Source organism: Octopus bimaculoides, chromosome 15 (genome assembly GCF_046866305.1).
Source record: "Octopus bimaculoides isolate indiv1 chromosome 15, ASM4686630v1, whole genome shotgun sequence".
Lineage (NCBI taxonomy): Eukaryota > Metazoa > Mollusca > Cephalopoda > Octopoda > Octopodidae > Octopus > Octopus bimaculoides.
The window spans coordinates 39,223,082-39,247,775 of NC_142942.1; the positions used below are offsets into that span (position 1 = coordinate 39,223,082).

The 24,694-nt window shown below is 34.8% G+C and overlaps 1 protein-coding gene and 1 long non-coding RNA gene across 2 annotated transcripts; both read left to right on the plus strand.

Moving 5' to 3' along the window:
• The first annotated feature begins 5,251 nt into the window (after positions 1-5,251).
• LOC128249534 (chemotactile receptor for terpenes 1-like) lies at positions 5,252-7,981 on the plus strand. Its single transcript, XM_052973406.2, has one exon. It carries the CDS (start codon positions 5,767-5,769, stop codon positions 7,009-7,011), a length of 1,245 nt encoding a protein of 414 aa, XP_052829366.2. The 5' UTR covers positions 5,252-5,766; the 3' UTR covers positions 7,012-7,981.
• Positions 7,982-16,974: 8,993 nt separating this feature from the next.
• Positions 16,975-23,437, plus strand: LOC149132502 (uncharacterized). The gene is made up of 2 exons (XR_016244514.1): positions 16,975-17,166; positions 22,605-23,437. It is a non-coding gene; the product is annotated as an uncharacterized LOC149132502 (long non-coding RNA).
• Positions 23,438-24,694: the final 1,257 nt, after the last annotated feature.

Genomic DNA, 24,694 nt, shown 5'->3' on the forward strand with positions numbered 1-24,694 from the left:
TGTAAATTTAAAGAGTGATCTAACCATGTTTAGGTGACCTAAATTTTCAATGGCCAGATAACTGAAGAGATGGCGGCGTGGGTTTCTGCCCCGGCATCTGAAACTCGGAGTCTTATCATGGCTACCAAATAATTGTAACATAGCTTTACCGATATATCTATATATATATATATATATATTTATAAATATAATTAAGGGATCAGCAGATATTTGCTTCACCATATACCGAAGTTCAGAAATAGCAGCTAAAAAAGCTGAGAATCCCACAGATAGCATCAGTTGTAACTCACAAAGGCAAAAACAAGAAGAAAAAACAATGAAAACTAACCAATTCCGATGTTTAACAGTAAACGCGTTTCTAGATCATGATTGATAATAATCAATTTCCTTCATCAGTACTGTATTCCAGTAGTAAATTCGACTATGCTAGCAAACCGTGTAAGCATGGACTAGTAACTTTCGACACCGACACAGGTCTGAAAGCATAACCGAATCCACCTCGGTCAGCCAGTCCAACTGTCCTTCCCTCAAGAAATTACCATGTGCGCGACAAGTGATATCGCAGAGAATCTGCGTACCCTTTTAATTTGTAAAAATTGATAATCCTTTACCCTTTTAATTTGTAATAATTGTATATATATATATATATGTATATATATATATATATATATATATATATATATATATATATATATATATATATATATATATATATATATGTATATATATATAGGTTCAAAAAAGGAAAAAAGACAAAAAAACAACAACGTGAGGACGTGACACAGATTGTGTTACTAGACACTGGGGAAAGGAAACCGAGAGAATATGACGTTTCGAGCGGAGCTCTTCGTCGGAAACAAGGAAAGTCCAAAGACGGGAAAAACAGAGGAAGAAAAAATCGCCACCGAAGACCACAAGGTTACATTGTGGAAGGACCGGAAGGGGAAGGGGTGGAGGAAAAGTTATTTCTAAGACAGGAGAGTGCAAGAGAGAGGTAAGTAGGTGTGCGTGCGCGCAGATCCGTGTGTGTGTGTGTAATAACAGAACTTGTGTGTACGTATGCATGTGTGTGTGTTTGGTTTGGCTGTTTATCTGTTAGTATGTGTGTGTTTCTGTGTGTTTGTTGTGTGACGTTGTGGAAGGAATTCGTAGCAGGAATAATTTGGGAGTGTGTGTGGACAATGGTCAGTAGAAAGCGGGCAGGCTGTTTTTGAGTATGTGTATGTTGTGTGGGTGTTATTTTCTAGCAGTGTGTGCCTGTATTTTTGTGTGTGTGTGTGTATGTGTATATATATGTGTGTGTACGTGTGTGTGTATATGCGTGCGGTTTGCTCTGTGGATCGCACCTGGGTTATTTCGTGTGTGAGTGTGGGTGCATGTATATGCGTCGTATCTGTACGTATGTGTGTTAATGTTTGTTGTGTGTGTATGTGAGTTATGTGTGGGTTCATTTGCGTGTGTGTCCATGTATGTATACCTGGGTGTGTGTGTGTGTGAATGTGTGTTGTGTGTGTAGGAGTTATGTGTGGGTTCATTTGCATGTGTGTGTGTGCATGTGTATGTGTGTGTGAGTGTAATGTGTGTGCGTGTGATGTGTGTGCGTGTGTGTATGTATGTATACTTGGTTGTGCGTGTGTGAGTGCGTGTTGTGTATGTGTAGGAGTTATGTGTGAGTTCATTTACATGTGTGTGTATGTGGGTTCGTTTGTGCATGAGTGTGTATGTGTGTGTGTGTGTGTGCGCGTGTGATGTGTGTGCATGTGTGTGTGTGTGTGTGCGCGTGTGATGTGTGTTCGTGTGTATGTAGATAGGGGGGTTGTGTGTGGAGGTATATGTGCGTTTTTTTCGCGCCTATGCATGTGTATGTGTATGTGTATGTGCGTGTATGTGTGCGTGCATGTGTGCATAGGAAAATGGATATGAAAGTAAACATGAACAGACAAGCACACATACACACACACGCAAATGAAGTTGAATCACACGATCATATATACACACACTTTACTTCACACAAAGACAAATATAGACACACATACATTCACACACATGGAGATACACATACAGACACCGTACATAGTCACAAAAACCCATGCACACAAACATACACACTCAGACATACACACACAAGGAGACAGAGAGAGGTACACACACATACAAATGCAAACACACACACACACACACACACACACACACACATACACACACACATAGAAACACACAAACACATGAATATGTAGAATACGTACGTATATGTGTATGCGCATATATAATAACCCAAGCACATGCACGCAAAAGAAAATAAAATAACACAGCTCGGATAACGGACAGAGTAAACAACTATTGAAAAGATTGCAAGGCGGATCGAACATTTTAGAAGAATATATAAGTAGATGAGTGGAAACTTTACCGGTGTGTGTATTAAATTATAAGACACTTAAAGAGAATCACTCTCCCAAGACACAACAGTATGTATGCATGTAATCAGAACAAGGTGTGCATTCAGAAAAGCATGGAGCTATTACAGTAAGCACCTCGTAAGGACTCTGCCAACTGTATAGTGTAAATTGTCCATGTAACTGAAACCCAGAAAACCCGACCGATGAAAATATATATCAGAGATTGTATTACTTCGTTATTAATTAATGGTGATATATCATATATATGCATGCATATACACAGCCTGCGGTGGGTACACTTTTGTCATTTTACAATTTTAATTTCGCGCATGCGTCTCTTTTGTTTTTAGTTATTGTCGCTTACACAGTATAGTAAGGTCAGTTGGGCACCGTCTGTGAGAAAAACTGCACCATGACGCAATTTACTCTGTTAGATATTTTGGAAACGATATGCTGTGCTGCATGACATTCGTGCCAGAAGCACCAATACGAACATTTCAGATTGTTTGGGTGTCAATCTGAGAACAATGCAAATGATTTTGAAAGAGTTGGATGAGACTAAAGGAAATTATAAATGTACAGCAGCTCGGAAAACTCATTCGGCTTGTTCTGATAAGAAAGAACCCCTGAATTTTTTGGTGAGATCCAAGCCATGATTGACAACAATTCCTCTAAGCCCATCGCCAGGGACATGGGAGTGTCTGAGTTTCTTATCAGGCTGGTAGTTCATGAAGACACAAGGTGAAAAAGGGCCAGATTTTATCTCCAGCCATCAAAGACAGGAGAAAAGACCGCACTAGGAAACTTCTGAACAAACTCAAGCATCCCCTTCGAACGAACATGCTTTAGTTTTTCTCAGGCGAGAAAAAATTCTGCCATGATCAGATGGTGAACACAGAACAACCATTCACTTGCCGTATCCCAAAATCATGTACGGAGTGTGATAAAAATCAAACATCCAATTAACATCATGCTGCTTGGAGTGATCACCAGCGATGGTGATATTATGCTTCCATTCATCTTCCTATACGGCCTTAGACTCCACACCAAGGCCTACATCAAGTGCTAGGAGGAGTTAATGCTGCCCTTGGTCAAGAGGGTGTTTGCTGGAAGAACTTATGTCTGGCAAAAGATTTCTGTGCTATGCCACACAAGCAGGAGAACCCAGCCATGGCGGTCAGACAATTTCTGCGACCACATCACTAGTTTGCTTATTTTCAAACAGAAAAGGAATCGTTTTTTAAAAGAAAACTGGTGAATTTAAAATCATTTACCTTGTCCCCAGCACCATAAATTCTAAAATTTCGCCCTTTTTTCGAAACGTGTATTCATCGTAATTTTAAAATAAGTATAGTCCGATATTGCAACTTATACAGATGTCTATAATTTTAGATAATTTTCAGATGCAAAGGTGTGTGATTTAAGGCAGATTTAGCTATTATTTCCAGCACATCCCACAACCACCTGGTAGCTTCCTTGATTCTATGCCACTATGGATTTTATTGATGCTTTCCATTTTTTCTTTTAGTAAAGACATTTTATGAAATGATTAATTGGAAGTTTTAACCCGAGTGCGGTCCACTGGTGGTGTTTAAGCAACAACAGCAATAAATTTTCCAATTTAAATATTTAAACCCCACCCTACACCAAGCGTGTGTGCGCGTGTTTGTGTCTGTCTGTCATCGTAAGAGAAATCATATTTTCTAAGAGAAAAGTGTTTTATTAAAATAAGTTATCATATACATAGCTGTTTTAATTACCCTGTCACGCTAATGGAATTCCTGTCACACATGCATACACACACTCTGATACAAATACGTACACACTCTCAGCATAAGGGGTATACATATATAGAGTGAGCTGGAGTCTGGTAAATATATATAGAGAGAGGAATGTTTCAATGAGAAAAGAGAAAAAGGAAAGAATTGGAGAAATAAAGAGAGCGTGGGAAAGAGAGAAAGAGAAATATCAAGATAGATAGATATAGAGAGAGTTGCTGTTAGAAGTTTTAACATTTTTAAATTAAGAGAACATTTTCCAGTTCGGTGTAATGGTGTAATTTTTCACGATGGATTTGTCTGTCTGTTTGTCTGTCTGCGTATCTGTCCACCGCTCTCTCTCTCTCTCTCTCTCTCTCTCTCTCTCTCTCTCTCTCTCTCTCTCTCTCTCTCATTCTCTTCATATGACATGCTTTCATCTTGTTTAAAATCTGTAACAGCAACAGAATAGATCTCTCTCTTGCCCTCTCCTCCTCTCTCACTCTGTCTATTTGTCTAACTCTTTCGTTTTTCGCATTTCTGATTTCCCTTCTCATCATACATCAGCAAATATCAAGACAGTTTTATTATCGGAATGAGCAGCAAGTGCAATGATGATTTGTTGATCACCATGCTTTAACTTTCCATTTGATCATTGTCTTTTCCCCGTAAAGCTTTGGGAGATGAGAGAACATGTAATCACAAGTTAAGATATGAACTATACACTCCTAAACACATCTATTGTTCAGTATTCATTCTGTAATATTCAATAGTTACCATATAGATATATTTATAAGTGGAACATTTCGGAGTGTCCATTTGCGTTTAACCTTATGGGAAAACTAACACTTGACGGCTGAAACAACATATTACGTATAACAAAAGAATAAAATTACTTATAGCAATTTATTTAATGTATTTTTAATAATACATAAAATTACTAACAAAATATTTTTTTGATGTATAACTAAGTGGAAATATCTTTTGCAACATATAATTGTAGTTTTCAAACATTAAATGCATATTCGATCTTCAGATCATTTAAAGTATGTGCTTCAAACATATTATATAATGACCCATGGATAAAGAGGAAGGGAGAGAGAGAGAGAGAGAGAGAGAGAGAGAGAGAGAGAGAGAGAGAGAGAGAGAGAGAGAGAGAGAGAGAGAGAGAGAGAGAGAGAGAGAGAGAGAAAGAGAGAGAGAGAGAAATAAAAAAAACATGAATGACGACAGTGGGGATGAGATAAAAAAATCTGTATTTAAGGGCATTGACGGTCAGAACGAATACTTTCCTACTTCCTATTGCACACCTACACATATCTGCAGACCAACTGCCCCTTTACATAGATCCAAAGACCATCTAAAATGGTACAGACATTTGAAGACCTGATAATGTATGATAACGTTCATGATAAGCAGTGCTGAATTATATGATCTTCGTTTGATTGCATAACATAAACACAGAATCCCATGAAACGCAAGGTAATTGGAACTCTTTTTAGACGTTTGTGTATTAATTTGGACACAAAATACATTGTCAGTACATACGTAATTTACATCATCCCTATTATTAGGATACTTTTAATAAAAAATACTTCCTATATGTTTTAACTATGCAGGAGAAATATATAGAAAGACGCAACACATGCACAGACTTAAATATACTAAGAAAAAAAATTATCAAGCGCAATATTTCCTTTAAATTGATCATCATGAAATTGATAGTTGCCTTAATTCATATTTCAATTGCAAGTGCTTCTTCAGAAAATATACCTCTAAAAACAGTGTTATTCAGCAATTACGATAAAACAAAGAAACCGGCTAATGAGGAAGATGGCTTAGTATATGTAAATGTGTCACTATTCGTAGAGAACATTATTGGATTAGACATCAAGCAAGGTGTACTGGCAAGTAATTTAATACTCGGCATAAACTGGCGCGACACTAATCTCAAGTGGGATAACTCAAAATACGGGAAAAGTCTCATAAATGTTGAATTAGTTAAGATATGGTACCCTAATATTCAAATATGTAATAGCATAACGGGTAAATTTCATATGGATCCGAACATGGCAGTCACTATAAATTCTACCGGGTACATTCACTTGTATATAGACGAAATATTCAAAACTTACTGCAGGATTAACGTTCAGAAATATCCTTTTGATGAGCACGAATGTGATATATTGGTTTGCTTTGCGCATCTGATGCATATGGAGGAAAGAATAGGTGCGTTTGAGTACGATATAGAATCCAAATCCAAATCAAAACAATGGAATTTCAAATTTGAAGAGATTGACACGGGAAAGACGAATATTACAGCAGTGGGCCTTACAGTTCACAGCAAGAGAAAAATTAACAGTGCAACAATAACAAAAATTATACCCCCAATTATGTTAACATTTTTGATCTTTGCTGTCCATCTGCTCCCGGCTGACTCAGGAGAGAAAGTTTCACTTGCAATCACTGTTTTTCTTACAAACATAGTTTTCCTTTCTGAAACTGAAAAAACATTGGGTAATAATTCTGAGGAACCATCTGCATATCTAATATATCTCTTAATTTTGACATTTGTCAGCGGTTGTTCTACTGTCGTGTCAGTAATTATATGTAAAGTGCATGCTCACCAGACTGGATCGAAAAATAACTCAACTCCAGAAATTGCAAACGAAACAAATAGATCAAGAAACAGGGTTGGTGCTTCAGAAATCTCAGATGAACAAAATATGAAGATAAAGGCGAAAACTGCGTATAAAAAACATGTTATAACATCTCAGAAACTAGACAAAATATCTGTGTCAATAATTGTCGTATTTCTCATGCTCTATATCATAATTGCTTTGTCAGATATTAAGTAATAATGACAAAGAAGAAAATCGCCAATAATTTGAGTTGCGAGGTAATGTTTGGAAAGACTAACACATGGTGTCCTGAAATTAAGACAACGAAGTCTCGATCTTTAATAACTGACAATGAATGTGATAAGATATGAAGATTATATATAATTATAGAATATTAATGTGTGTACTTTCTGTTTCGGACTAAAGTCAATTAGATAATGGCTATACAACGAAATACAATCCTAACCCTCCACAAGGACAAAAGTATCGCAGCAATAGCAAACAAGCTTAAAATTAAGAAAATAACAGTCTGGAAAATTGTCAAGAAATTGAAATAGTCTGGTTCCATCACCAGTCGACCTGGACAAAAGTAGTGTCCGGGCGCCTCAGCCTATCAGATGTTCTAGAGAAATGATACGCCGAAATTCTCATTGTTCCGTCAATAAAACTGGCTCTCACAGCAAAAGTAAGACGAACATCGATCTATCGAATGTTGTAGAAAAATCTCAGGACTTACCACTAGATGATCTGTCGTTACGAGCTCATATATTTTTATAAGGCCATGAGATTAGAGATAAGAACACATGCAGACAGGCACTTCCGTGAAGAAACATCTACGAAAATGCTAGACCCGAGAGCTCACAGTGCATATCATGGCAATACAGCGCAACAGAGGCAACCTTATATAATTTTTTCATGTATGTAACATTGTCTGACATTTTCATCTTGAAATAAATTGTGTTCAAGAGTTTTGTATCTAACGTCGTAAGGACTACTCAAAAAACATGCTTTCCCAACGAGCGGTACTCCACGTGAGTGAGACCATGTAGGAGACCAAGCTGCATCTTTGCATGGTTCCTAATTCTACTCTTTAAGGTCAGTATGAGCAGCAGGTTCCATGCAGATTTGTCGATAACGAACTTGAACCATTTGATCCGTGTCATTTCCTCAAATACATTTTCCTTTGTGATCAGACAGGACAAGAAACGACAAGGTAAAATATAAGCTTACACACTCCTAAAAACATCAATTGTTCAGTAACCATTGTGTAATCTTCAGTAGTTAGCAACAGACAAAATAATTGTTAACTTTTGTAATATATATATATATATATATATATATATATATATATATATATATATATATATATATATATATATATATATATATATATATATATATATATATATATATAACTGGAAAATTCCTGAGTGTCCATCAGAAAAGAATATAATTACCAATTACACGATATGTATTTTATGTATTGTTTATTCATGACAGATAAGCGAAAATATCTATTACGGCAAGTGATTGTAGTTTACAAGTCTTAAATTCATATTCTATGTTTGACACATTTAAGGCTTGTGCTTCAAGTATATTATATATTGGCTTATGCATAGTGAGAAAAGTACAGTCATATGAAAGAAAAAGAAAACGTGTGCGACAGTCTGGGAGAGACTGAAGAACACTTGTTTCAGAACGAATAATTTCATACCTGGTAGTGCACTTCTACATACACATGCAGACCATACACATTATCTCACAGATCCGAAGGCCATGAAGACCATCTAAAATGCTACAGACATTTGAATACCTGATCATATATGATAACATTCCTGATAAGGCATACTGAACTATAAGATATTCTTTTGTTTGCATTACATAAACACAGATAATCCTATGAAACGCAAGGTAATTGGAACTCTTTTAATTTAGACGTTTATTTATCAATTTGGACAGAAAATAGATTGTCAGTACATATGTAACTTATACCATTTCTATTATTAGAATACTTTTAATAAAAAATATTTGTCAAGGTCTTCTATACGCTTCACATATATAGGAGAAATATATAGAAAAATGCAATACATTTGCAAACTTCTAACATGATGCGAAATAACAAAACGGAATATTTCCCTTTAATAAATCATCATGAAATTGATAGTTGCTCTAATGTTTATGTCATGTGGAAGCGCTTCTCCATACGAAAACGGCTTTTTTCCCAACGTATTAAAAAATTATCATAAAACAAAGAGACCTATTGATGACGTTGAGAATATCATATTCATAAATGTGTCACTTAACGTAAAGCGTGTTATTGAATCGGGTATTAACCAAGTACAGCATAAAATGGATGGTCGTTAATCGGAAATGGGAATATTCAGTTTATGGTATAAATCATACGAATGTTTTCTTATATGAAATTCAGTATCCTAACATACAAATATGTAATATTAATATCGTATCGGGGGATTTCAGTTGTTTTGATCTGTTCAAAGTAGTCACTGTCAATGCTGATAGGATCGTTCACTTATATATGGACAAAATATTCAAAACTTTGTGCAGGATTAACGGTAAAAAATATCCTTTCGATGAGTACGAATATGATATAACGTTTTGCTTTGTATGTAGAGGAAAACACCTAAATCAAATCAATGGGATTTCAATTTTTAAGAGAGTGACGGCGAAAAGGAATATATTATAGCAGTTGGTCTTACAGTTCAGGGCAAGAGGAACGTTAGCAGTGTAACAGTAACAAAAATTATACACCCAACAATGTTAACGTTATTGATATTTTCTGTCCATTTATTTCCGCCTGCATCTGGAGTCAAAGTTTCTCTTGCAATTATTGTTTTTCTTACAAACATCGTTTTCCTTTCTGAAACTGAAAAAAAAAAAAATATTCGGTAATAATTCTCAGGATCCCTCCATATATCTAATATAATTTTTTAATTCTGAAATTTGTCCGGCGAATGTTCTACTGTCGAGTCAGTAATTGTGTGTACACTTTTTGCTCACAAGACTGGATCGAACATTAATTAAGCTCCAGAAATTGCACAACAATCAAATAGATCAAGAAAAAGTGTTTGTGTCTCAGAAACCTCAGATAAACAAAATTTTAAAATAAAAACTCTGAATTCTCATCAGAAATATTTTCTAACGCATCAAAAAGTAGACAAAATAGTTTTGTCAATAATTGTTGTATACCTCTTACTCTATATCATCTTTGCTTTGTCAGACTCTTGGTAATAATGACAAAATAAGGGTAAGTTTCCAGTCATTTCAGCTGTTAAGCAAGATTTGGAAAGACTATCTCACATGTTAAATATTCGTGTCCACAATGGAAGACTGATTCAAAATTATAGTAATAAAAAAACCATAGCAAACTCGCAAGATGTGCATCAATTGTACATTTCGTCTAAGAGTCACTAAAGATACTGGCACAGTCTTATTTATATATATAGAAGATTCCGCTTTGCAGATAACGTTTTTTCTTGGTACTTCTCAATAAGAATTGTATATAGTAATATCAGAAAGTGCTCATCTGTCATATTTTAAAACTATATACGACTTACATTACAGTTCATATCCTTAAAACCAAAATAAAACATTACGGACATGTATTTTCATAGCAAGTAAACTTATCTGAGATCGTGTGCTGGAACGAAAACAATTGCAGCGTGGAAGGTGTTTATAAGCCATTTAAGAAACACATAAAAATCGTTAGAGTCACTTCAACATTTAAATTTAATTTACCAACATATATACGTCGCTTTGAGAACCGCAACCTGTTCACTGGCAACATTTCGAACTGCATCTCAATAAAACATATAGAAAGAGAATATAACAATGAAGTAAAAAGAATGAATTAAAAAGAATTAGAAGAACAATGAATTTAACGAACACGGTTATATGCGTTGGGCTGTTATGAATTTGTTTATTTCGACAACATTAATGAATACATGCTTGTTTTGAGAAGGCAAAATATCTTACATATTTAGAAATCAGACATCAAACAGTGATGTCCATTTTGTTTTAAATTGTGTTTTAAACGCATTTCATATACATTTTCTACAAAACTTGAAGTCGAAATCATGTCATTTTATTCGCATACTATGCGATTACTGCTTGTTGAAATTGTTGAGAAAATAAATTATAAGTCATTATATTGTATTCTTATTTCGTTTTTGGATTTGGTTTGCAAGATTCTTAATGTGAGTTCGTGTGTTGAAGCATATTTTGTTGTGCCTGGGGAGAGTTATTTTATTTTAGTGCCTTATAATTTACCACACTCACCGCTAAAATTTCCACTTGTTCCTCATTTTATTTTCCTAAAATTTTCGTTGCGTCTTGCAACCTTTTCAATAGTTTTGACTCTGTCCGTTATTTACACTGTGTTCCTTTTTGTTTGTTTGTGTGTAAGTGAGTAGGTCAGTGTGTGTCCGTGTCTATGCATGCATGTATGTATGTACGTATGTATGTATGTATGTATGTATGTATGTATGTATGTATGTATGCATGTGTGTATGCATATATGTGTGTGCATGCATATATATATATATGTATGTATGTGTGTGCATCTGTATGTAGGTATTCTGCATATTCATGTGCTTGCATGTCCGTGTTTGTGTATTTTTATGCATGTGTGTGTGAAGGTTGCAAGATGCAACGAAAATCTTCAGAATATAAAAATAAGGAATAAGTTGAAATTTTTCCGGTGAGTGTGTTAAATTATAAGGCACAAAAATTAAATGACTCTCTCCAGACAACAGATGATATTCTTAATTTCCAAAGAAAATCCGTTTTACGCCGAAGAATGCCAAAACAATCGCTTATCTATACTTACGAAATATTTTATGGGTGTCAGTAGACAAATAATAAGCTGATATTGGTGATATTTGAACTGAAAATGTAATACGATCATGTTGATCGGCGTTTCATTTATTCTTTCTTATTTGTGTTTGCAATACGATGAGACACGTATTATATATTTCATACGTTCGGTATTTTTGCTACAGCACGCATCACACAAATATTGAAATTTAAAAAAAAATGTTATGAGAATGTGCTTTAGACATGTGAGCACGCATATATATATATATATATATATATATATATATATATATATATATATATATATATATATATATATATATATATATATATATATATATATAAGGTTGAGGAGGGTATTGGATTTAACCAAACCCCGGAGGAAACAGGTAATACCGAGTAAGTGCTGTATACCGGTTAGTATTATAAGTCGTGTATTAGCGTGTGTATATGTAAATATATAAAAACAAAAAGATAAAGAGAGCAAAGGTAAGGTTGAAAAATTTTATGGATAGAGTCTTACACCTGTTTCTGGGAAGATCCAGTACTTCCCTTCATCGGAGACAGAACAAATAAAGTAATCTATTATTATATCCATAGGCGGATATTTTAAGTATGAAGTGGTAAAGAGTGTGATGTGCTGAAAAAAGAGAAAACAGTACTTGAAGTGTAGTTTCATTCCAGTGGTAAATATCCGTGTAGAAATTCGTGCAAAGTAATCCTTGTGTGAATAATCCGGAAATTTATGGTAACAATCACGCTCCATACTACAGCCAAGCACTAGCGGCTAGTTGTTTCTCACAACAAATAAAATACATCCATAACACCAGACTTAAACAATTTATATCACAAATCGCACCCCAAAGACATCACATCAATCAAAACCACAACCAACCGCCCACATACCCAAACAGACCCCACAGTCAGACCTATAACACTAGGGCTAAATCTAAGATGTTTAAATCAGCTAGCCCTACCAAAAATATAGACAACTGCCCTCCACTCAAACACCTTAATTACAACATGCGCAGAACCCCCCCAAAAAGCGATGGCCGCTCCATCCTGTGGTACACCCCCCATTCTCTCTTAACACTAGGAACCTAGCCAAATCTTTCTTTAAAATACTAGATTCTAACTTCCCACGACAACACAAATACCACTCTATATTCAACAGATCCACTCTAAAATTATCGTATTCTACCACTCCTAACTTTGAATCTATTATAGCAGCTTCTAACAAACATAAACTCTCGCTCTATTACCAAAACCTAAGCAACCGTAGGTATGCTAACACCAGCACCCGACCCACACATACACCCAATACGGACATCAATATACGTTCTTCTAACACTAACGCTCATACACTGGAACAAAACCACAATGGATCCCAACCCATTAATATTCTAGATAATAGCAATACCAATAATAACACTGATAGGACAAATAGCCATAACAATAATTCCACTGATCTAGATTCTTACACATCCCCCAATAACATATCCTCCAATAATAATAACTTAACCACAAGCATACGCAACCCTCTCGCCCCCTACACTTGTAACTGTCGCTCCGGGACTATCTGTCCGCTTCAAACACATTGCGTAAGATACAATGTAATATATAAATGCACCGTCAAAAATCTATTACATAACTTTACTGCCACGTACATTGGTGCAACTATAAACTTTAAACATCGCTACGCAACCCACATGCACTCTTTTAGATACGACAAACACAGTAAATCTACAACATTAGCCAATCATATTCATCACCTCAAAAACAAAAATACCCAATACACCTTAAAATGGTCCATCTTAGACTCTGGAACTCTATACCAGGGCCAGCGCTCCAATTGCAAGCTTTGCCTAACGGAAGCGTTCCATATTTTAAAATACAATTCTCCCACTCTACTTAATCGATATAATGAAGCGTTTAGCAACTGAAACCACCGCTCTTTCCACACATTCAGGTTATATCACAAGCAAAATTGCACAAATGATTACGCAAATTAATAACACAACCCCCCACAGGCAACCTATTCAACCTGGCAAAAACAAACATCTTTCACCATCTTTTTGAATAGGATTATTTCCTTTCGATCATCTCACCACACATGTACCACCAAATTTATTTCTCATATTCTCAATTTCACAAGAACACTACCTACACAAACAGACTACGTCACCTCTTTCAATCCCTTTCCACCGTCTATAAATAGGCTTGGCAGCATCCTAAAATATGATACTACTAACTACCTTTCCCACCCATCCCTCTCCTTTATCTCTGTCCTTGGTTTATCACTCATACCCCAACCACCTTTATACTACACACACGCATTCCTTCCTACTCACTAGACATTTTAACCTCATCCCCCTATTCCTCCTTCACTCTATGTGCTCTTCCCCTCTACCCTGTTAAGACCGACTGACCATAAATATATCGCTACCATCCTCCGCCTCTATATCTCTTCTATCCCCTTCCACATTCTGTCTTCTTGACTTGACCTAATTACCGCTAACTTTTCACTTGACTTGGACATTCTTCAAGTAAACAAGCAAAAATCTATCGCAATATGGAATATATATACCTCTGCTATCTATGCTATATCAACTCTCGTTCCAACATAAATTTGCGGATTATTCACACAAGGATTACTTTGCACAAGTTTCTACACGGATATTTACCACTGGAATGAAACTACACTTCAAGTACTGTTCTCTCTTTTTTCAGCTCATCACACTCTTTAACACTTCATACTTAAAATATCCGCCTATGGATATAATAATAGATTACTCTATTTTTTCTGTCTCCGATGAAGGGAAGTACTGGACCTTCCCAGAAACAGCTGTAAGACTCTATCCATAAAATTCTTCAACCTTACCTTTGCTCTCTTTATCTTTTTGTTTTTATATATTTACACACACACACACACACACACACACACATATATATATATATAATGTTTTAGTGTGTTATTTCAAATTTATATGCTGACAAAACTTAATGTCTTTTTTATGTGTGTTTTATTATAATTCACTTTGTCCTTTTATTCTGTATAATATTTCTATCACTTCTCTCATTCACCTGTTCTCAAAGCTTTCCTTATATTCCGCCTCTCTACTCGCTTTTCACTGTTCCTTCCTATACTTTATACTCTTCCATGTGGCTCACGGAATTTCCTCTGTCACAGAAAAATTAACTAAAATTACCCCACTCTTTTCTTGTAAATATACTTTCTCCAAATTTCATCTTATTCTTTACCAACAACTTATTCTTTACTAGCATCCCTTTTCTCACGAAAGTATTTCTACGTATTCTGCGCGCACACACACTCATACTCACACACACAAGACGATCACTAACAAATTCTTACGCTTCGAACCCCTGCGATCTACACCACTATGCCTGCAGGCATTTAACTTTCTACATTCATTGACTTATCCATAAACAATGTACATTACACACTTCCCATTATGCCTAATCCAAATCAAACGTACATTTAGATACCTGCTAACACATGCACCCGTCTTACCTCCCTTCCTAATTCCATTTAACGAAATAACACTTCCTCATTTCTATGCATTTTCGCTCTGATGAAAGAATCACGTTTAAAAAGTTATAATTTTCTTTTTATTTCTTAAGTATTAATCTAAAACAATTATGTTGTGTTGCGTGTGCCTTTTTGTTTTTGATAACTACATCTCTCATATAGACGTGTGCTTGTATGTTTGTGTGCATAGAAATGAAATTCAGTTCCTTTCATTTACAAGAAACTTTCTTTTTCTGTTTAATTTACAACGATTAACATTATTCCTTTGAGTCTTGGCTACATGCACTCAACATGTATAGCTTTTAAAGTGTTTCGCATACTGATGCTACTCGAGCTGTAAACATTTCTTATTCAATTTTAACAAGCAGTGCAAATACATTTATACCATTCAAAGCGCTTTCAAGTGCATCAAAATTGTTACATGTAACAATAGTTAAACCTTGCACACTTTAAATGTTTCGCACTGCAGTTTAGTATTCTCTCTTCATTACAAAGCCATTGATTCTCTATTTTAAAACATTTATATTATGAAAGAGATATTTAAGTTATATAGAAGATAATTATATAGAAGATGGGATAGAAAATTTATAATCAGATAAGTTATGCAATGTAACTTTAGTAGACACATTAAATGAATAATTTCTCCGTAACAGTTTAGTCTCCTCATCTAGAAAATTCTAAAATTTGCAAATGCTATCAAATTTGTTTCGTCACGAGCACAATGATTTTATGATACCCAATAAATCATCATTTATTTGTACCCAAGTAATATACTTTGAAATATTTTTCTCAAACTTCGGAAGATTTTTTTTCCCACTAATATGACAAAAGCTGCAAATTAGTAAGCACTCATGTCTCAAGTTTTTTAGAAATTGATCATTTAGACAAGAATGAAATTTTTGCAGGACATCTGATCTGCTATTTATTAGACTAATAGCAACACTTTAAATTGGATTCTAAATAAGAATGTTACACAAATTGTATCACCAATAAAAACCATGAAGTTAGACTGAATGGTTGTTGGAATGAACAGCAGGTAACAGAATCATTCTAAAGACGAATGTCTTAATCTAAATCAGCGTTATTATCCATGTATTTCTACCTGAAATCACAATTTACTGTTACTGAAGTAGAAAGAATCATTACATGTCATTATTGCTAGAGTTTTCTATATATAACGCGTTTAGAGAACACTAGATCCAGTAATCGAATCGTTATGCTGAAAACTCAACAAAAGCAAAACGAAGAAACACAACATAACTCTATGTAAGCAATTTTACATGGAATTGCACATCAGTAGCTGTATTATAGAATATGCTCACAGGCAAGGTGGACACATATGCTCCTTGTAAATTGATGATAAGTAACATTTCCAAATGTTATGATAACGGATATATTCATGCGGAAAGCAAGTAAAGAGAACTAAGAATGCCATTATTTATTGTAACTAAACAGCTAATAACACGAAGGGGATTTACACAGCAGTTATAGAACTAATAATTTATAATTGATAGTAGGTCAGTTGCTGGCAGAATCGTTAGCATACTGGTTAAATTGCTTAGTGGTGTTCCATCCCTTTTCATGTCCTAGATCCTGCTGGTGTGGACTTTGCATTACACTATTTTGAGAGAGATAAAATAAGTATCGGCTGGGGTCGATATAATCGACTAAAGTTGCTGTCCTTATGCCAACATTTAGAATTACTATTTATAATTGAAAATGATATGAATTTTCATATACACTGGGTCACAAGATTTTTATATTGATTTTGTATTAACTTTTCATGCGTTTTTCAACTTCTTTTCACTTTCAGATATGAATCACGACTGGAAAACTCTTCACAGTATTATCACCTATGTTTATAGTATATCCCACTGTGGGAGCAAAAGCTGCTATGGTCAGTAATATCTATAACCATTAGAAACAATCTGCCAAGTAATTTTCAATATATATGAAAGAAAAGAAAAAGACATATTCTGTTGATTGGTAAAGGCACCAAATAATTACCTGTAAGAATTATTTAACACACACTAAACTGATTGTACTTCTTGCATAATTTTGAATTTGCTTCAATGATATACACTTCCACAACGTCGGAAGCTTCTTGTAAAAGAACGTAAAATAAAAAAATAAAAACTAGCTTTCATAGTAATGCTAGTCATGCTGGTGTTCTATTTTTTTTATTATTTGTGGTTTCACTCATTTGACTGCAAGTTTGCTGTAGCGCCATCTTTAAGGTTTCATTGACTCTATCTTAAGAGTATCTATCTTTAAATCTTGTATTTATCGTATTGATCCTGTTGTCGGAATGTTAGGAATTACCATAGATGCGTACACAGAAACCTACATTATTGCACATATCTACGCTTGCACCTATAGTATAAATGTAGTATATCATAAAATTTGTTTTATCCCTGTTTTTACTTCTATACAGCTAATCAAATAGAATCCGCATAATGACTTTCGTATAGTTTTCGATCTTTTGCAAACAAATGTCTTCAAATAGCAAAACAACACAGAATGAAGTACATTCTTGAAGACAAAGGAATTCATATTTTCAGTGATGGCCGGCCAATCGAATAAGGTTTTCCACCGCAGCAATTTCATTTTATCGCATTTAAAATTTCTTCATTCGGATACACATAAAATTTCTGCACGTCTTGGTGCACAAAGTGTTGACATTGTAGCTTGACAATGAAATTCCCTTAGCGATTTCAACAAAGCAAAATATATTTCACAATAACGGGTATTTCGGACATATACATTTCACAGCAACAGGTATTTCAGACATCAAACATATGATTATCTTAAGCAATCAGCGGATCAACACTTCTACAATTACTTGTCAATGTTTATCATTTCACACAACCGCTTCAAAACGCAAAACATAAGAAACTTTCAGATATTGAAATACACCAAGTAAACAACATCGCTAATAACCTATAAGAATGTTTATACGTTAGATATTGAGAAATATTGATTTATGTTGATAATTATTTTACTTAATGACATATTCAAACCACCTAAGATTATACACACACATGCATATATATATGTATGTATGTATATATATATATATATATATATATATATATATATATATATATATATATATATATATATATATAATCATAAATGTATAGGGATTGACAGTAACCTGCTTCTCCAACATACTGAGAATTCAGAAATAGCAGTCAAAGAACTACTGATTTCAAAACTACAAATTATTACTCCAGATTGATAGCGATATTTTTGATACACACAGAACAAAAAACAATAGAGAAGAGTAAAAAAACACTTGCCTTTAGTTAATTTAGTACAATTGTTTCACAGTTAAGAGTACATAATACTCTATTCTGATCTTCAGCTAAATATTCTAATAAATTTGTTAATGTCTAAATAACTCACGTTAATTTTGACCATGTGAACATCAATACCACATGAGGAAGACGTTAAGAAATTTATCGGCCAGTAAATTCAAAATCTCTCGCCCTAATGAATTTCAATTCAGTGTGTATCAGAAATAGTCCCGTTTAGGAAAGAGACTCGTACGAATTCCTGCGGTATAATCATCCATCATGGAGTTATTATTAAAATATAGATATGCAGGGCAGGGAAATCATCAATTAGTAATAAAATTAATAATTAACAATTCTGCCGGGTAGCTCAGTATGAAAAAAACCTATTTCTGATACTCACTGAATTGAAATTCATTAGGGCGAGAGATTTTGAATTTACTGGCCGATAAATTTCTTAACATCTTCCTCACGTGGTATTGATGTTCACATGGTCAAAATTAACGTGAGTTATTTAGACATTAACAAATTTATTAGAATATTTAGCTGAAGATCAGAATAGAGTATTATGTACTCTTAACTGTGAAACAATTGTACTAAATTAACTAAAGGCAAGTGTTTTTTTACTCTTCTCTATTGTTTTTTGTTCTGTGTGTATCAAAAATATCGCTATCAATCTGGAGTAATAATTTGTAGTTTTGAAATCAGTAGTTCTTTGACTGCTATTTCTGAATTCTCAGTATGTTGGAGAAGCAGGTTACTGTCAATCCCTATACATTTATGATTATAAATTTTTACCGAAAAAGGTTTTTTTCATACTGAGCTACCCGGCAGAATTGTTAATTATTAATTTTATTACTAATTGATGATTTCCCTGCCCTGCATATCTATCTATCTATATATATATATATATATATATATATATATATATATATATATATATATATATATATATATATATATAATTCAAAAGAGTTCCAACTCTGTTTTTTATGTTTTATTTATATTCTTATAAAATTAATGTGGAATATAAAATATGGAATATATAATATATATAGTAAAATGAAAGGAAGTATTGAATGTCTTATTGAATAAATGAAATATTGACTATCAAATATAAAAAGACTAGTATACTTTCCTGCTTTCTAACAGTCATCAAAGTCCCATGTGACAGAAATGTTTCAACTGTAGTTGACTGGCCGTCTTTTTGTCCTATATGCACATTCCTTTGGATAGCAGCAGAAAGTGTTTGGCTATTTTTAGAGATGATGCCAAACCATTTTTCAATGTTTATTTTTAGGAATGATGACATTTGAGAGATTTTTTGTGCTTTAGTTATAGGGATAAGATTTTAAAACTCCAAGTAAGATTCATTTAATCATTGTTTGTTAAGATTGGGTTTGAATTTCTTAATAATGTCCTTTTCTTTCCGTTTTCTCTCAATTACATTCAGGTTGTAAAGTTTATGAAATGGAAATATAATATACTGGTGAATCTATGAATCATTGTTGGTGTTCTTATAACACATTTGATATGTTTGGAACTACACTTGGCAGTATCATGTCTCATGTTAAGCAGCAGGCTTACAGATGCATTTGTACGCCGAGCGATATTACGCAATCATGAAATCTATCATCTCATCATCTTACTATCAGGTCATCCCATAAGTTCTGTCCGAATTTTGAATAAAGAAAACAAGTGATCAAATGTTATATTTAATTGAAATTTAATCACTAATATACTTTCCCTGATTATCTATGGCTTCCTTCCATCTATTTACAAGCTTTTTAATCCCATCAATGTAAAACTCTTTTGGTTTCAAAGCGAAGAACTCTGAAATGTCAGTTTCGACCTGCTCCTGGCTTGCGAAAGTTATGTCCCCCAAATGATTCTGTAAACTACGAAACAAATGGTAGTCTGAAGGAGCAAGGTCTGGAGAATTAAGTGGATGATGAATTTTTTCCCAACCAAGCTCTTCGATCTTCTGTGATCTGATCTTTGCAGTGTGGGGTCGCGCATTGTCCTTAATGAAACGTCACTCCTTTTCAATTTACTAAAGCGGGTCTTTTTTTCTTCAAAGCTTTGTTCAAACGCTCTAATTGCTGAGAGTAGACTTGAGCATTGATTCTTGCATTAGCTGGTAACAATTCAAAGTGAATCACTCCTTTGCAATCCCACGAGATAGAGAGAAGAACTTTTCCCATGAAGTTCCCTTCGCGGTTGTGGTTGAGCGTTTATCCTTTTAACAAGATTGCTATAGATTGTATTGAGACCCTCAATCGCCGCTGTTTTTTTTTTCCTTTTCCGTTTAATCATTTTGAATCTCTGTTAGACGTGAGTCGCATTGTTAATAATATGTTGATGGTCTCCCGTAAGGTTGAACCTAACTGTTGAACCTCATTGTGAAATCGTTGCGTTTTTAGTTACATTTTTTACTTGTGAAATTATGTATGTTTTATTCCCCATTTATGGGTGAAGCAGTAAGAAAAGTAAGGATGGAAAGCGAACCAGTTCCAGTGGACAGCTATGCTTCAGCCACTGGAAGAAGTTTAACTGCAGACGTGTTACAGGTTCGAGAGGTGAAGATGGAGAAAATAAGCTAAAGGAGTTCAATAGACTTATCGAAAATATGGAATCAGTTTGAGGTTGGTCTCACCGCAAGATTTGACAGCTAGTGTAATGAAGCGGATAGTGGTATATAGAACGCTGTCCACAGCATCAAAAGAAATTCAAATAGCTACTGTGGAAGCCATAGAGGAGTGTTTGAAAGAGGTAAACAACCTCACAACATTCTATACCAGTGGGAAAAATTACGGCACAGTGGAGGTAAGATTCGAGAGCGAACAAGAAACGATAAACCACTCCACTGTGGCGCTAAGGACACCAGAGTGGGTAATTCTGCCGACTTACTGTGGCAGATGAGTGGCCAGGGTAAGAATTGGCAGAGTACCCCGGATATTGAGGAGGTGCGGCTCGTGGCATCCATTCTGTATAATATGCAGGAGGAAGCGATAGTTTTAAAAGTAACAATAACGAAAGAGGTAAACTTGTGGCGACACGGCCTCGAGGTGGCAATCCAAATCAGTTTACAAGACTTACACAAGATAGCGGAGGAGGGGAAACTTCCGGAGGAAGTGAGATTTAAGAGTGGTGGGAGAGAGAAGACCTCCAGCCTGTTACCAGTGTGGAGTAAGGGGTTACATGAGAGCAAGATATATGAGTGGGAAGTGTCCGGAGAAGGTAGAGGAGGAATACACGTAGTCAATAGGAAAAAAGAAAAGGAAGGAAAGGGTGGACTTACTGCCAAAAAGTCCACTAAAGAAAAGGAAAACAAAATATAGAGGAAGCGACGCAGCAGGAGATTCCAAGAATATCAAGAAAGGAAGCCAAATTGGAAAATCAAGAGGAAATGCAGGAACAAGGAAGAACAAAAGAGCAAAAAAGAAATGATATATGGTGACATATTCGAAAAATACGGAGTTGAAAAAAGAATAACCAAAATGCAGTCGGTTATAAAAGTGAAGCTTACAATGTAATATTTTCCAGAGAGCTCCAAGACTCTTGCCATTGACAAGGAGAGATGTGCAAGATTGAGAGAATTGTTTGGAGATAAAGTAAACCTAGAAGGAGTGCGCGTGTTGTTCGATGACTTCCCGCCAGTAATACATTATGAGGACCTAATACCTTACATAAAATGGTAAAAAGGTAAATAAATGTTTGGAATTTTAATGACTTTAAATCTGATGCAAAAGGGAAAAAAACAGAGTAAAGAAAAAGGATATAGAAACGTTTAACTAAAATATTTAAAATGATACTGCTTGTGAATGTGGATCATGCAGCAATTTCACTTCCATTAATATAATTCAATCTTCAATCGTTCGTTCTATATTTTTTGTCCCCGTTTTGTTGTTCTGTCTGTTCTTGTGCCGTCCCCCACTGCGTATTAGCCTGAGTGCTCAAATAAAGAAAGGTGTAGTCGCCGCTGTTTTTCTGTTCCGTTTCCTCATTTTTGATCTCTGTTAGAGGTAAGTTATATTGTTAATTGTTTATTGAAGGTCTCCCCTCGTGGGTCTACCTTCCATTGTTGAAATTGTTGTTACTGTTTTTTGCATACGAGTTGTTGATTTGTGTTTGGTTTCTTTCCATTTAAGGGAGAACCTGAAAAGAGAGGAAGGATGGAATTTGGACAATCAGAAGGCCACAGTTATGCGGTAGCAGGTGGAAGAGAAGTGGAGTCAGTTGCGTTGGAGGATCGCGAAGTAAACGTAGAACCGAAGAAGCTAAACAGTGAAAAATCGTTGAAAGGGAAAGGAAATATTTTAAAATTAACACCACCAGAAGACCTAACGAACAGTGTGACAAACAGAACTGTAATATTTAAAACATTGTAGATGTTATCGAGAAAAATTGAAATTGCAAATATCGAAGATAATGTAGAATGCTTAAATGAACGCTTAATTCACCACTTTTATCACGATTGAAGAAAGTGTGGCACAGTGGGGGTGCGAACGCGAATGAAGACGAAGCTATAAAACACACCACTGTGGCCATAAAAGCAGAAGAATGGGTACTGATGCCAACACACTGCGGATTGCCAGAGTGAGAATGAGAAAAGTGTCAACGGTAATAAACGAGACTTGGTTGGTTGTTGCTGCCACTACTGGAATTAAGATAACCAGAACTATTCATAAGATATTAAAAAAAGTGAAATTGCTTTTAAAAAAAGAAGAGAACAAAAATGATGCTAATGGAGAAAATACAGAGAAGAAAATTATTTATAAACTATTAGTAAAAACGTTCAAATGCCACTGCTTGAGATTGGGGCTCATGAAGCCATTTCAATCTTTATTTTTCGTTTTTCTATAATGTTTTTCTCATTATTCATTCGTGTTATGGGTTTTTTTTCCCACTTTAGTGTTCGGTCTGTCCTTGTGCTGTCCGCTCTGTGTAAGAGCCTAAGTGCTTAATAAAAGAATTAGTAGTCGCCGCTGTTTATTCTGTTCCGTTCAATCGTTTTTGATCCCTGTTAGACGTAAGTTGCATTGTTAATTGTCTGATTAAGGTCTCCCATAAAGGTGAACCGTTAGATTCTCTTCAACATTTAAATTTAATTTGCCAAAATATTTTCGTCACTTTGAGACCGCGACATGATCACTGAAAAAAATGGAGAAGGAATTTTTTTCAGTGATCATATTGCGGTTAAAAGCGACGAAAATATTTTTGGCAAATTAAATTTAACTGTTGAAGTCAATCTAACGGCTTTTGTGTGTTGTTAAATATGGCTTATAAACACCTTCCACGCTGCAATTGTTTTGGTATATATATATATATATATTTCGTATGTGTATTTCGTGTGCAAGATTCTTGATGTGGATACGTGTGTTGAAAGAAATACAATTAAACCTTGGGAGAGGCATTATGCCGGTAATAAACACACGCACTGGTTCAGTCCTTTATTAATTTAATTTATATAGTTTTTTGTTAAATTATTTCATTGCACTCTTGCAATCTCTTCAGTAACTTGTCTCTCCACTTCCATTTATTTTGAATATATGATCTGGCGTTGTTTTGGCGTTGTTTCGAAACTGTTTGGTATGAGCATGTGAGTGTGTGCAAGTTCGTATGTGTGCACGCACATACTTACATATAAGCACGAACACATAAGTGCGTGCACACATATGAGTGTGCACACATACGAACTTGCACACACTCACATGCTCATACCAAACAGTTTCGAAACAACGCCAAAACAACGCCAGATCATATATTCAAAATAAATGGAAGTGGAGAGACAAGTTACTGAAGAGATTGCAAGAGTGCAATGAAATAATTTAACAAAAAACTATATAAATTAAATTAATAAAGGACTGAACCAGTGCGTGTGTTTATTACCGGCATAATGCCTCTCCCAAGGTTTAATTGTATATATATATATATATATATATATATATATATATATATATATATATATATATATATATATATATATGAGTTTGTGTGTGAGTGTGTGTGTGTGTGCGTTGTATGTGTGCATGTGTAAACTGTGTAGGAATCCATAAGTCAATACAATGCGTTCGCATATCTGCCAGTAGATATGGTATACTACAGAAAGCGTACAGTATTATATATCTATTACTGCCGATCTTATCAATCGGTTTCGCACAAAGGCTTCATCGGAATGTTAGGTAACAATCCGATTATGTAACCTTGTGCTCTTCAGATGTAGCTGTTTTAGAATTAA